Raw genomic sequence first — 13,585 nt, forward strand, 5'->3', positions numbered from 1 at the left:
CAAGTTAGTGCATGGTTTGATAGAGAAAAGACTGAATTAAAATCTAGATGCTGTTCCTCAGGTTTCACTATATTAGAGGGCCTTGTTATATCACTAGATATGATGGAGGTCCAGTGCCCCTTCCTATTCCCAAGTGGGAGCAGTCTCTTTACTGCTGATTTTATATCTTATCTTCTGCATAAGCAAGATGGGACCGGTTAATTGGATAGCTTTGCTGCCATAATTTTGGTATCAGAAAAGGAACTGGCAGTCAGGTCTCCAGATCCAAACAGATTAATACTCTTTGTCTTATACCAGATTTCTTCTGACTGTTCTTCACACCGGCATGTGCAACGGAAGAGCATTTGTTGCGTTCTGAATTATGGTCCGTAACCTAAGGCCCGTGTAGGTATCATCTCCTGTCCCCTGGCCTCTAATACAGTTGTTAAAGGACACAAGGTCATGTATAATTGCCAGCGGAATAAAGGAGGCCCTTGATGATAGACTTCATTCTTTTTTCCTCTCTCTATTTCTCAGACAAGAGCTCAGGAGGTGGTCTCAAGTGATTCTTGAAGTACAACCGTTTGTATTATTTATGTGGCCGGTGGAGATAAATGTCTTTCAAGTACTTCAGAGGAGAGCAACTGTTAGGGCTGCAGTTGAGCTTCGTAATTCCAGTGACAGAGGCAGGCGGCAGGCGCGGAGGATGTGAGGGGCGGAGGATGAAATGTTAACTGTGAATTTCGTGACTGGATATTTGGGACTGTTCTGGTTTAAATTTTTTTATATATTTTTGTGATACATATATTATGCAAAAGCATCAAAATTCATCAGTTATTAATGCAAGATTATTCAAGAAGTGTATTTGCCTGAGTATTTTACGTGGCTGAAGAAGAGAACACATATTGCTGCATTTGCGTATTTAAATGAAAGCTCTTTTTTTTTAATATATTGAAAATTAAGGGAAAAGGTTCTATTCATGGCTTTTAGAATTACTGAGAACATTCATCAATCTTTGCATTTATGATGAGATCTTCGTTCCAGAAGTCTGTTAACATTATTCAGATCTGAGAGAGGTTGTGTAAATTATCTGGATAAACCCAAGCAGTAAAAAGTGAGGTAACAGACAGAGAGACATTAAGTGTTTTTGGGTCTTGTGAGTAATTCATGACAGCGTTCATCTTTCAGTCTGGGCGCCTGGGCTTCCAGTCCAATGCTCCCTTTTTAAAAAAAGGAATGAACATGGAGGGAGAATCTGTGTTCAACATTTGGTAGACCTGGAATGATTTATGCAGTTAAGGTGAGAATATTGTGAAATACTGAAAAGATGAGGGACTTAAGATTCAAAACCAAACTGAGGTTTGCTGCTTCTCATGTGTGACCTTGGACAAATAACCTCTCTGCTTATTTTGAAAATGTAAATAAGAAACACTTTTTTGAGAGAGATTGTGAACGTATTTGATTATTAAACACCAAATATAGTGCCTGGTATAGAGCAGATGGGCTTTCCAGGTGGCAGTAGTGATAAAGAACCCACCAGCCAATGCAGGAGACAAAAGAGACACGGGTTCAATCCCTGGGTCAGGAAGATCCCCTGGAGGAGGGCATAGCAACCCACTCCAGTATTCTTGCCTGGAGAATCCCATGGACAGTGAAGCCTGGTGGGCTACAGTCCATGGGGTCACAGCGAGTCAGACACGACTGAAATGACCAAGCCTGAGCACAGGAACACACAGAGCAGATGCTTAGAAAATGTAGCATGTATTAAATGGTATTATTTCTGTTGCTAATAAACAAAAATAAAATCTGTAAACAGTATCTGCATTATCGGTAGGCACGCAGATAAATTGTGTTGACCCAGTGTCAAATGAATAAAGGCTTTGTGTCACCAGCGACAAAACAGAACTTCTGCTTTATCTATTGGACAAGCTTTATCCACACTAGTGAATGTGCATCCTATTTCACTTTTCTCAAACGTGTATTTTGGCAAAAAGCTAAAACATCTTTAATTATGAACATCATATTCAAAGTTAAATTAGTATAATAGCTCAGACTGGAATTCAAATATTGATCACTTAGGAGAGACAGAGGGATGTTAGAAAGAGGATGGATTTGGTGTCAGTGAAAGCTGAGTTTGAATTGGGAGTGAAATCTTCTAGTTCCTTGTTGCATGATCCTGAGACAGTTATTTTACTTCTCAACCTCAGATCCTTAGTCTATAGCATGAGGGCAGTTACATCTGTTTCTCAGATTTGTAATAAGGACTAAATGACTTATTATCGAAAGCCTCCCTTTTCTCCTGGGTAGTCTCAGTTATAACACTTATTTATTTCTTCCTGCTGCACCACCCTAAGCTAATAAAAAGTGGGGAAAACTTAGAGAAGAAATTCGTCTTCAAAAAGACAACTTAGAACCTTAAAAGATTCTTTTGAAGACAGGAAGATCCATTCCTGCTAAGACTATGCAGTATTTAAAAATAGTATAAATACCATTTCCATGAAGCTGGTGCTCAGAGACCAGGCAGCTAAGCTGAAAGGACTTCACCTTTCTCATCTAGCAAAGGCGATGTTGTCATTTGCCATGATTTTTTCATTTTGCATGTTTTTAATACTGTGTGAATGTATCCTTAGGCCAAATGACATATCGAATCAATGATAGGATAATGAAAGAAGAATGAGTTTACAGAAGTGTATGGAGGATTCAGTATTCTATAGGAAGACAGTAACTCAGTGTTGATTATACCATCTGTAATTCTTGTCCCCAAACCATCTGTGATTCTGTTCTCTGGAATTGGGTTGGTCAGCCTGAAATATGATTCAAAGAAAAAACCTCACTGTTATCAAGTGTGATTTTTGTTAAGAGTAAGCTGCTGAAAACGTCCACTTATTGTTCAGGTGCAGTATGATGTATGTAGTATGCAAAGCACAGAAAACTATACATTCTTCCCATACTCTGCACTGATCATCCCCACCAAAATTATATTAGTTTTGAGCCACACTTTAACAGTCGCATTGCTGATGTGACAAACATCCAGAATAGGATGTGCAGGTTGAAGGAAAGGTCAAAGGGATTAGGCGGAGTTTTCTTGAAAAAGATTATGGAGGAAATATCAAGATATGTCCTTAGCTTTTGAGCATCTATACTAAGATGATGGTATGTGAAACATTGTTGTTCATTCACTGAGTCATGTCTGACCCTTTGTGACTCCAAGGACTGCAGCAAGCCAGACTCCTCCGTCCTCCACTGTCTCCCAGAGTTTGTTTTAGATTGATGTCCATTGAGTTGGTGATGCTTTCTAACCATCTCATACTCTGTTGCCTCTTTCTCCTGTTGCCCTCAATCTTTCCCAGCATCAGGGTATTGTCCTGTGAATAGGCTTTTCGCATCAGGTGGCCAAAATACCAGAGCTTCAGCTTCAGCATCAGTCCTTCCAATGAATATTCAGGGTTGATTTCATTTAGGATTGACTGGTTTGATCTCCTTGCAGTCCAAGGGACTCTAAAGAGTCTTCCCCAGTAACACAATTCAAAAGTATCAATTCTTCAGCACTCAAACATAAACACTATTAAGTCTGCTGAAGGGTACTTTTCCTTACAGACACAGGGAGACATTGGGCATATACGTATATACATAGAATACCTGTATTTAAATTAAATAAGAAATGCAAATAGAGCTATAATTCAAGGCTTTGGGGATTCAGAGGAAAGACACTCATCAGAAGAAATCAGAAAAGATTTCAAAGAGGGGATAGTGTTTGAGCTGGGCACCAATGTATGGGAAGAATTTGGAAATTCAGAGGTTCTGAGAAAACATTCAAAGTGAAAGAAAAATGTGGAGCTATGAAAGCAATGTTATGTTAAAGGTATCATCAAGTAAGAAGAAAAGATGTTAGTGCAGACATTGATGCAAAAGCTCAAACCTAGCAAACTTACAGTAATTTTTCAAAAAAAAGAGATTTTTAAGGACTATGTTTATGCATAGGAATCACATGCTATAACTAATCTTTCACATGTAAAATCAGCCTAAAAATTTTAAAGTAGTAAAATAATTAATTTTTCTATATTTTAAACCCCCAGACAAAGCCATAAAAAACTCATTTGACATCATCTAGGATCTGTTCAGTAATTTCCACTAAGATAATGCAAATCATGGGCTTCCTAAGTGGCTCTACAGTAAAGAATCCGCCTGCGATGCAGCAGCCGCAGAAGACGCTGGTTCAAATCCTGGGTCAGGAAGATCCCCTGGAGGAGGGAATGGCAACCCACTCCAGAATGCATGCCTAGAGAATCGCAGGAACAGAGAAGCCTAGCGGGCTACAGTCCATAGCGTTGCAAAGATTGGGACACAACTGAAGTGACTTAGCATGCACACACACATGCTAATCATGCTGTCATAGAAAGTCTGCAATATGAGAGTTTTGTTCTTAATGTTTAAAGAAACGGAAGTTTACTGGTTCTGTATTTTCTCAGAAGGGAGAACTAAGATCAGTAAGTAGTAAAGCTTTTGCTTCATTGAAAGTATTCACAGAGACCTGCTCACGCTGTGTGCTGATTGCTATAGATGAAATTCTGAACCTGGTTAGAAGGGAGATCAGCTGTGCTCGTAGCATCTCTTCAACCATAACATTCCATATGAGTATCAATCCAGCCTACAGACACCAGACAAACCAGAGTAAAGCAAGGAGATTTATTTTCCTCTTCTTTGTGGATGGTGCATCCTTCTCAGAAGTCAAGGGTAGAGTCAGATACCAGCATATTATTTAAGGCAGAATTCAATCCAAACATTTTACTTTATTAAGTCAAGATTGCAGTCTAATTTAAATTGTTCGTCTAACGGTTGTGAGTTACACTGGGGAAAAAAAAGTGTGGTTTAAAAGCAGTAGGAATAAATTCTGTTCAGATATTTGAGATTATTAAATTATATTGTACTAACTTACCTATGCCACTTTTATTTGTCTCATCAAATATTAAATAAGACTAAAATATTCTTGGCTGCAAAAAAGCTTGATCTAATTCCTGGTGTTTGATTAACTATTTTTTATATATATTTGCCAAATTATAATGAATTTTCATATATAGCATTCATATATTTTGCAGTTACATAGCACACTGAGTGAAGATTAAATCCATAACTAGTATAAACATCATGACAGATGAAGCTATCTGCCTTGATATTTTGGAGCTTAAGTCAATTAGTTGAATTTTCTTGATCAAGTCAAGTCATGTGTAGAAGCAGAAATACATGCTTGTGAATCTAATTTCCTTCTTTTTGTTTTTTTCAGCTGCAGTATTGAAGTATGAGAACAATGTCATGAATATCAGGCAATTCAACTGTTCTCCTCATCCATACTGGCTTCCAAATTTCATGGATGTTTTCACCTGGTCCCTGCCATTTGTTGGGGAAAAAGGTGCGTTGTGGAATCCTGGGGTGTTCTCTTTTTTTTCTTTTTCTTTAGATATATTTAAAACAAAATTTTTTACAGTGTTGCATTGATTTCTGTTATAACAATGCAAATCAGCCATTATTATACATACATCCCCTCCCTTCCTAGCCTCCCTCCTCTCCCCTCATCCCATCCCTCCAGGTAATCACAGGGCACTAGATGGGGCTGTCTCTGCTACACAGCAACTTCTCACCAGCTATCCGACTTACACCTGGTAGTGTATATATGTTGATGTTACATAAAATGATATGCGAAGGAAAGGGAAAACGTGTGGCTCTTTTACCATGAAATATTCAGAAAGAGAAACCCTTTGGTCTAACCAATAAAACTCACAAGCTGCACCATAGGAGCAGCGATTTGAAAGTGTGTCATTGTACATATTATTGACATGTAATGAATGGAATTAAGGGGGAAATAAAAGAAATGAGAACTATTAGGATAATTTACATAATCTTATTAGAATAATTCTACTTTAAAAAAGTAACAGATTCATAGTTTTGACTGGCTTCAAGCTATAATGGCTACCTTCTCTTCTTACCCCTTTGTATTATAATTCAAAAGTTCGATTTTATTTTACAGACTACCAGTCAAATTAAAAGGTTGAGATAACCATGCTTTCCTCACATCTGATGTTAATAATAATCATTGTATGAAAGTGATTAATGTTTACAATATTTTGAAACACAGCATGTACAATAACAACAAAAAAAAAATAGTTCATTATAATGATGGCTTGACAGTAAAGAATCCACCTGCAATGTAGGAAACATGGGTTGGATCCCTGGGTTGGGAAGATCCCCTGGAGGAGGAAATGGTGACCCACTCCAGTATTCTTGCCTGAAAAATCCTATGGACAGAGGAGCCTGCCACCATGGGTGGCAAAGAGTTGGACACAACTTAGCAACTGAGTGATGATAAATATTGTAACCATTAGATGAGAAAGATTCATATTTTAAAAGTTGTTTATTAGCATGCTCCAGTTTTTCAGAACAATTTGTCTTTTCTTTCTTTCCTTCAGTCTCCCTTTATTTGTTTTTTATATTTTGACCTAAACTGCAACAAAAATTTTGAGGAAAAGCCTGCACCCACTGAACTTGAATTCAGGAGGCATGATGGTGATAGTCTGGATCATTCCTCAGGCAAAGTCTTAAGCATCACAGAGAAAGGGAATAGACATTGTAATAAACATAAAAGCTTGCACTTGTTTTAGAAAAATAATGGCCTATGGGGGAATTTTAGAGAAAAGCTGTGCATTTTTCTGAAATATTTGTATATTTATATTCACACATATATGTGATATATTAATATTAATATATATAATATTTATTTTCCTACACTCTTTGTTTTTTCTTTAACTATCCTTTGATGATTAAACCCAAGAAGTTATGAATTGTCATCAAAGAAGTCTTCCCCTTCAACACCAAAACAAGTCAAAAGTAAATTTTAAGAGTCAGTAAATTTTAATTTTAATAGATAAATGTTCCTGGTACTACTCCATGTCACCACTTCCTTGCACCCATCAGATCACAGAATGGACAGAAAAGCACTGAGAATCCTGACAACTATCCTTGAACACCCTTCATGTGGGTTGTTTCCATTAATTATTCAGATTTTTTGATCTGTGACAAAATATAGTAATATATATGTGTACATAACTGACTTTTTGATAATGAACTGAAGCTCTGGGTTAATGTTGGCCCCACTGAAGTTTCACCCTTTAACATATATCTTTAATGCTAGAAGAACATTGATTTTAAAAATGAACTCTTGAAGAAATACTGGACAAGCTTCTTTTCACACTCATGATAGAACCCAACCTACCTTTTAAAAATGTTGAAAGCAAATAACATGTAACTTAGGATAAAGTGTGGCAGTACTAATTTCTGTGTATAATGCTTTTATACAACCCTCTTTTAATCTATTTACTCAAGTAAATTTCTTATCAGTCTTACCTAAGCTTCATTTGTAAAACCTTTTTGAAAATGAAATTTAATGATATATATATATCAACACATTAATTTTTTAAATCAATATTCTCAAAGCTATCTCAAATATATTAGTTCATCAATTATCAGTTTTTCTTAAACATAAACCACATTTCTATCACTAAACTAAGTTCTCTGGGGGACTAAAAATTAAAAAGAGATCCAGCATTCACTTGGTCCCTGTGAACCTAATGTTTGTAACCTTGTCTGAATCTAACAGCATCGTTGTACAAATAAATAAAAATTAAAAAGCATTTTCTCCTTCATGGTTGTATGCTATCTTCACATCCACATTTTTCTTTGGTCCCCTGTCTATTGACTGATACCTGGTCAATGTTTCCATTAGATTTCATAGGCATGAGCTGATAATTTTAATAATATAAAGTCTACATGGAAACACAAAGCCTGATATCTTTTATGATCTGAATTTTATAAAAACTATTATGCAAGAAATTCCATCTTCAATATAGGTAAGGATATTACTGCCAAGCCTGCTCATTAACAGTGCTAGAGTAATAATTAATATTACAGTAAATTTTTTAGACTATTTTTTCTTTCTTCCCTTTGTCTCCTCAGTGACTGAGATGCTGGTAAATGTCCTCAACATCTGCTCAGACGATGAACTGGGGTCAGAAGAAGATGGATTTGATGGTAAGAGCCTTGACCTTTGACCTAATTCAGTTTACCAGGTAGTTATTGGCATCTTATAGGTAACCCTAAGAATAAATTTCTAAGATTTAGATTATGTGTAAATAATAAACTGTTGAGAATGAACAATGTTATGATATTTTATAGTTGCCTTGAAGAAATATAAGAAACAAAATCCATGAGAGAATTTTCCCATCACCTTAAAAACATAGTTAAAGCAGTAAAGTACTTTAATAACCATCTCTCAGTATCTCACATTCTAAGTCACTTTTTTGGCTCTTTAAGTGAAATTATTCCTGACAGTTATTCAAATTTTGATGTCTATGATAAAAGATTGATATATTGATATTTATGTCAACTTAATATCTGTTCATATCTATAATAATTAAATAAGTTATTAGGGTTTTTTATTATTGTTTTTTTTAAATACAATTTGGTATTTAGTTACCTTCAGAGAGTATACTTTTCTATAAAAGACAAAGATTCCTGACATGGATAGAGAGAAAAATTACTCTGGCTCTTACAAAAGGGCCCTAAAAGGGATGGTAATATACAAAAATGTAGTTGGAAGAGGAAAGTGCAAGAGCAAAGTTCACTTCCATAAATGTTTAACATGTGACTACTCTGCACAGGGCACTCAGGATTCCAAAATGCATTAAAGACTTAAGAAGAAGTTTCAGTCTGATTAGAGAGACTGATGTGTAAACATAAAATATCAATAAAATAAGACATTATCAAATAGAAGGGGATGGTAGCAGTGGAAACGAGATATTGTGACAAGTTTAAATTGATACAATTTTTTACCTTTTGGAACTGTACATGTGTAAAATGAAGCAAGAATGTAGCCTTTTCTGAAAGTTACTATCTGAACAGCATGATTTAATATTTATTTGAGCTTAATACAAATCACATCTAATTTGTATTAGAATACGTAACTCTTAGAATACCTAACTCTTTGCAGAATACCTAACTCTTGAGGCAAAAATAAAATGAAAGTGTCCATTCACTCCCATACATACAGTCTGTATACTTAGGTAAATTTAAAGGGTATAATTATTTCTACCATCTCAAGGTTTTTCTACTTCCTGTAACTTCTCTTGTCTTCATTACTTGTCTCTATGTTACTATTCTTTAGTCATATATCACATTGCAAGGGAATGTACAATATAGGGAAGACAAGAATTTTTTTTAAACTTTTACTCAGTTAGAATGAGCTAAAAAAAAGAGTTTGTAAGAACTTTCTTAAGTAAACATTGATACATTTTAAAATATTCAGAAAACCAGTTGATGTTCTGTGCTTTATCCAGATTCTAGCTGTTTCATATGTTAAAGCCACAGTTTGCCATTATTAACTTTTCCAGGTATAGTTAGATGGTTATAATACCATATATAACTATCTATATATAGTTAGATAGTTATAATACCATCTAAGAGATATTAAATCTTCCTAATGGAAGGTTAGAAAGATATTCTTTTTCCCTCAAGAAAGAATACTAACCTGATGGAATTTAAATCTTAAAAGTCAACAAGCATTTTGTAATAGATACCTTTCACTACGTTTCTGTAACTCCTCAAAAAAGATTTAAGTAGCATTCATACAGAGGTGTTCCTCTGTTAACAAATCTCTGTTTTAGCGTGGTTTATTGACCAATAATTATAAATATGTAGCACATGGAATGAAATAGGTAGCCCTGCATATGACTGTAATTATATGTTAATTCACTCATTCAGTAAATATATATTGAGCACCTACTATGTGCTGCCAGATCCTAAAGCCAAAAGTACCTGCACATTTCAACAGTGCTGGTGTTTTCCTGCACAGCTGATTATCACCAAGACTGCCTCAGTGTTTACTTCACTTTAGTGAGTTCCTTTAGCCACTTGCTCAGTCACTTACATGAAAGGATGCAGTTTGGAACTTACTCTGCTTTACAATAATTAGTTCTAATCAATGTGCTGTGCTCATCAGCAGTTGCTTTTAAACCTGTTCATGCCAATGATAGAAGTGCATGTCCTTTCAGGGCACTTGGAAGAATTCTTGTCTTTCTAAGCAGACCAGTGAACTGTTAAACTACTGTGTTTGAATCTTAGGTCATTTCTGCAGAGAAACAGCTCCAACTTCTAAATGCTCATATCTCATAAATTTGCTGTCTAAGGAAGAAAAAGGAAAACAGAAGTAAAGTTTTCATTAAAAATGTGTTTAACTTAGGGTAGTATACATTTCAGAATAAATCATCAGAAATGTTCTTTAGTGCTTTATTTACCACGACACAGAAATTATGGATTTCCTCAGAGCTACTCAGAGAACAACTTGAGAATCTTCCCAGAACTATTTAACTCTTTTGGGGACGATAGTTTATTGAGAACATATCTTGTAGGTTGTTTTTTTTTCTCTATTTTTGTATGATGTTATTTTCAACCTGAGGATCAAGGTTCCATTCTCCCACCCTGTTCCTCCTTTAGGCAGCCTGCAGTGTCTGTCTCTGGGGGCTGGCCCGATGTTCTCTCAGGCTTCTGCACTTGTTGTTGGATCTAGAGGTGAAAGCAGGAATCAGAAGACATCAAAGGACTTAATTAAAGCTCTTCCTTAACTTGCTGCTTATTCTAAAGAGAAAGCATCTCTTGATGAGTCTTTATCAAACCTTTCTCAATATTTTGCTTAATATCCAACATCAGCTATAAAATCCAGGATAGTAATGGTGCCTTCCCCTGGTGGCTCAGTGGTAATGAATTTGCCTGTTGCAGTGCAAGAGAGCAGGTTTGATTTCTGGGTCGGGAAGATCCCCTGGAGAAGAAAATGGCAACCCACTTCAGTATTCTTGCTTGGGAAACCCCACGGACAGAGGGGCCTGGTGGGCTACAGCCCATAGAGTTGCAGAGTCAGACGTGACCTAGTGACTAAACAATAACAATGGTGCCTTTACAGACCATGCCTCTCAGAGCACCTTATCAAGGGGACTTGTTCGTGTTTACAGTCTGTCACAGATGGGAATTCTCCTTGTGCCCTTGAGGAGTGCTAGGCGTGGGATTCGTTTTGCTTCTTTTCCTCTGGGTTGTCAGCTCTCCTTTGCCGCTTGACAATGAAGGTGGCTACAGCTAACGCTTAGATGTTAGACATCCTTCCAATTGGTTTATCTGGATTAACTCTTACCCTTTTGACCAGCAAAAACTTACAATTAACTATGATTTATTTTATGGAAAGTTCCTAGGTGATTTATATTGTCCCTAATCCTCAAGACAACTTTTTGGTACAGGTGCTATGATTATCCCAGTTTTACATACAGAGCTCAGGGCTATGAGGTTAAAATCTAAGGTCAAAGAGCTAGTGAACTAATGGAGCCTGGATTCATGCCAGTGTCTGCCTGTTTCTCAGACTCTTGGACTTTCCACAAGCTATAGTTATACTGCTTGATTTTTGTTTTTTTAACAACATGATGAGGTTTTGGTTTTTTTGTTGTTTTTTTTTTTTTGCAAAACAACACTATTAGCGAAACATGATATACTTTAGTTTGTTCTGTTAAATAACCATAAAATAAAGATATAGATTTTTTTGCACAGCCATTTGGCCATGAAAGTCAGAGCAAATAAAATAGTTTTGTTTTACTCCTTTAACCTTAATTCACTCCAAGAAGTTATGTGTTTGATAATGAGAAAAATTTTATTGCATCTGAATAGACAAAAAGTCTCCTGGCTTGCCTAGGCTTCTGCTGGGTAGAAATCATGTCATGAATTTCTGCTCCTCAGCTTCTGCTTTACAAATAAAGGAATTTGATAGCCTGTCTAGAAAAAGATCACTGTTTTAAATTGGTCTGTGGTTCTTTTCTGTTGAAAATAAAATACAAAACTTCTGTTATCTTGTAAAGTTTTGAGGCAGTTCAATGCCAACTGAACGTCTTTTGAGGATCTGGTTTATATGTATTGGGGTCTTTGATTCCTGTTTCCACTTCTGATTTTGGATGAGAAAAGGATAGTCTGGTTTTAATTTGGGTTTGTTATTCCCCAGTATATGTCAGAGAAGAACGAAATCCAAGTAGATGTATCTCATTTAGTAGTTAATTCTCATTAATGAAGAAGACTAATTTCGGAGCATGGATTAGTAAGTGATCCCAAAGTGTGTGGAGTGAGAGGCAGAGAAGCTGACAGAAATCAAGCAATCTCCATCACAATGCTTTCTTTACTGTTCAGTATTATAGTAAGGAGGTATGGAATAGCATTAAAAGCCTAATGACAGTTTCATGAGTTAGAAATATTTATTTGAAACTTTCTTTTTTGTCTAAAATCTTAGACTCTGAGATCACTATCTTATATATATGTATATATACATATATGTAAGCAAGTTATGTTTGAGACTGTGATATGTGATAAGTCTGGCTAAGAGGAAAGAACTGTGGAGGTAAAACTGAAATCCTATAGAATACAAAAGAAAAAATAATAAAAACTAATACATTTCAAGCCAAGTATAGTTTCAAGCTGCCCTGGAAAGATTTAGGATTAAATTAGAATTTATGTCTCTGCTTTCATCTAAAGGAGCAAACCACATGGCGGAACTCTTGTCCTGTATCCACATTTTTGCCTTATCCTAATGTTAACCACAGGCAAGTCACCGAATATGGAATCAGAGCAGTTTTTTGCATGCCTCTATGAAACCAATCTAAATTGTATACAAGAAAATTATCTTCCATCATCTGCTTTGGATTATTAGATAATTCTTCAAATCTAATATCACAGGTTCCAGAGTGTCTCCCCACTGCTTTCTGTCTAACTTTAAAAAATTATGCAGAACTTTTTAAAGTGCAAAGTTGGAAATTAGTACGACTTATGTGACATCTTACCGGTCCTTGAGGAATACGTCTTGAAGGACTCGGGTAAATCATTTTCTACCGAAGCTGTATTTGTTTGCCGTGATGAGTGTTTGAGATGAATGTCACCTGAAAAACTCCCTTCTGCTTTGTGCATCCGGCCGCACATATACTGAGAACCGTTAGCTTAGAGCTCCTCTTCCTATGGCTGTAATCACTGTCATTTCGGAGCAGCGCATTTCAGCATCTCACATTTCAGGTTCCCAATCTGAAGGGAAAAAAAAGTTATGTCCTATAATAATTGGCAGTTTGGGAGCAAAAGTATTACATTTAATAGGAAAAAATTCAAAGAAATGTTTAGACATACTACCAAACAAAGAACTCTGAGGGCACAGAGAATGATTCTCGTTCTATCAACTCTTAGCATAACCTGCCATCATCTTCAAAGCTGTGTTTGAGAAAAAGCAAATACTTTTTTCAAGCTTGGAAAAATGCTTGGAGAAAGAACAAAGGATGAGTTGGGTTATAATTTAGAAACTGAATAAAGTATTTCAAGGTTGAGGTGACTAGATTGGACCAATGATAGTCTTAACAATAAAAGGAAGAGGGAGCTCTTCCAAAGAGCAGCCAAGGACTTAAAACTATGGACTCAGTGGGCAAAGAAAACTAAAGCAGGTTTGGATGGTTCAAACCTTGGTACCTAGGAGGATGAGAACAGTTATAGAAAAACT

General features: G+C 36.0%; 1 protein-coding gene across 2 annotated transcripts in view; it reads left to right on the forward strand.

Moving 5' to 3' along the window:
* The window catches only part of PPP3CA (protein phosphatase 3 catalytic subunit alpha), a 326,312-nt gene that overhangs the window by 288,634 nt on the left and 24,093 nt on the right, over positions 1-13,585 (forward strand). For both annotated transcript variants that reach the window (XM_040237759.1, XM_040237760.1), the window contains exons 9-10: positions 5,261-5,386; positions 7,984-8,058. In XM_040237759.1, coding sequence (XP_040093693.1) covers positions 5,261-5,386; positions 7,984-8,058 — 201 coding nt within the window. The remainder of the gene's footprint in view (positions 1-5,260; positions 5,387-7,983; positions 8,059-13,585) is intronic.

This window comes from Oryx dammah, unplaced genomic scaffold (genome assembly GCF_014754425.2).
Source record: "Oryx dammah isolate SB20612 unplaced genomic scaffold, SCBI_Odam_1.1 HiC_scaffold_3, whole genome shotgun sequence".
NCBI lineage: Eukaryota > Metazoa > Chordata > Mammalia > Artiodactyla > Bovidae > Oryx > Oryx dammah.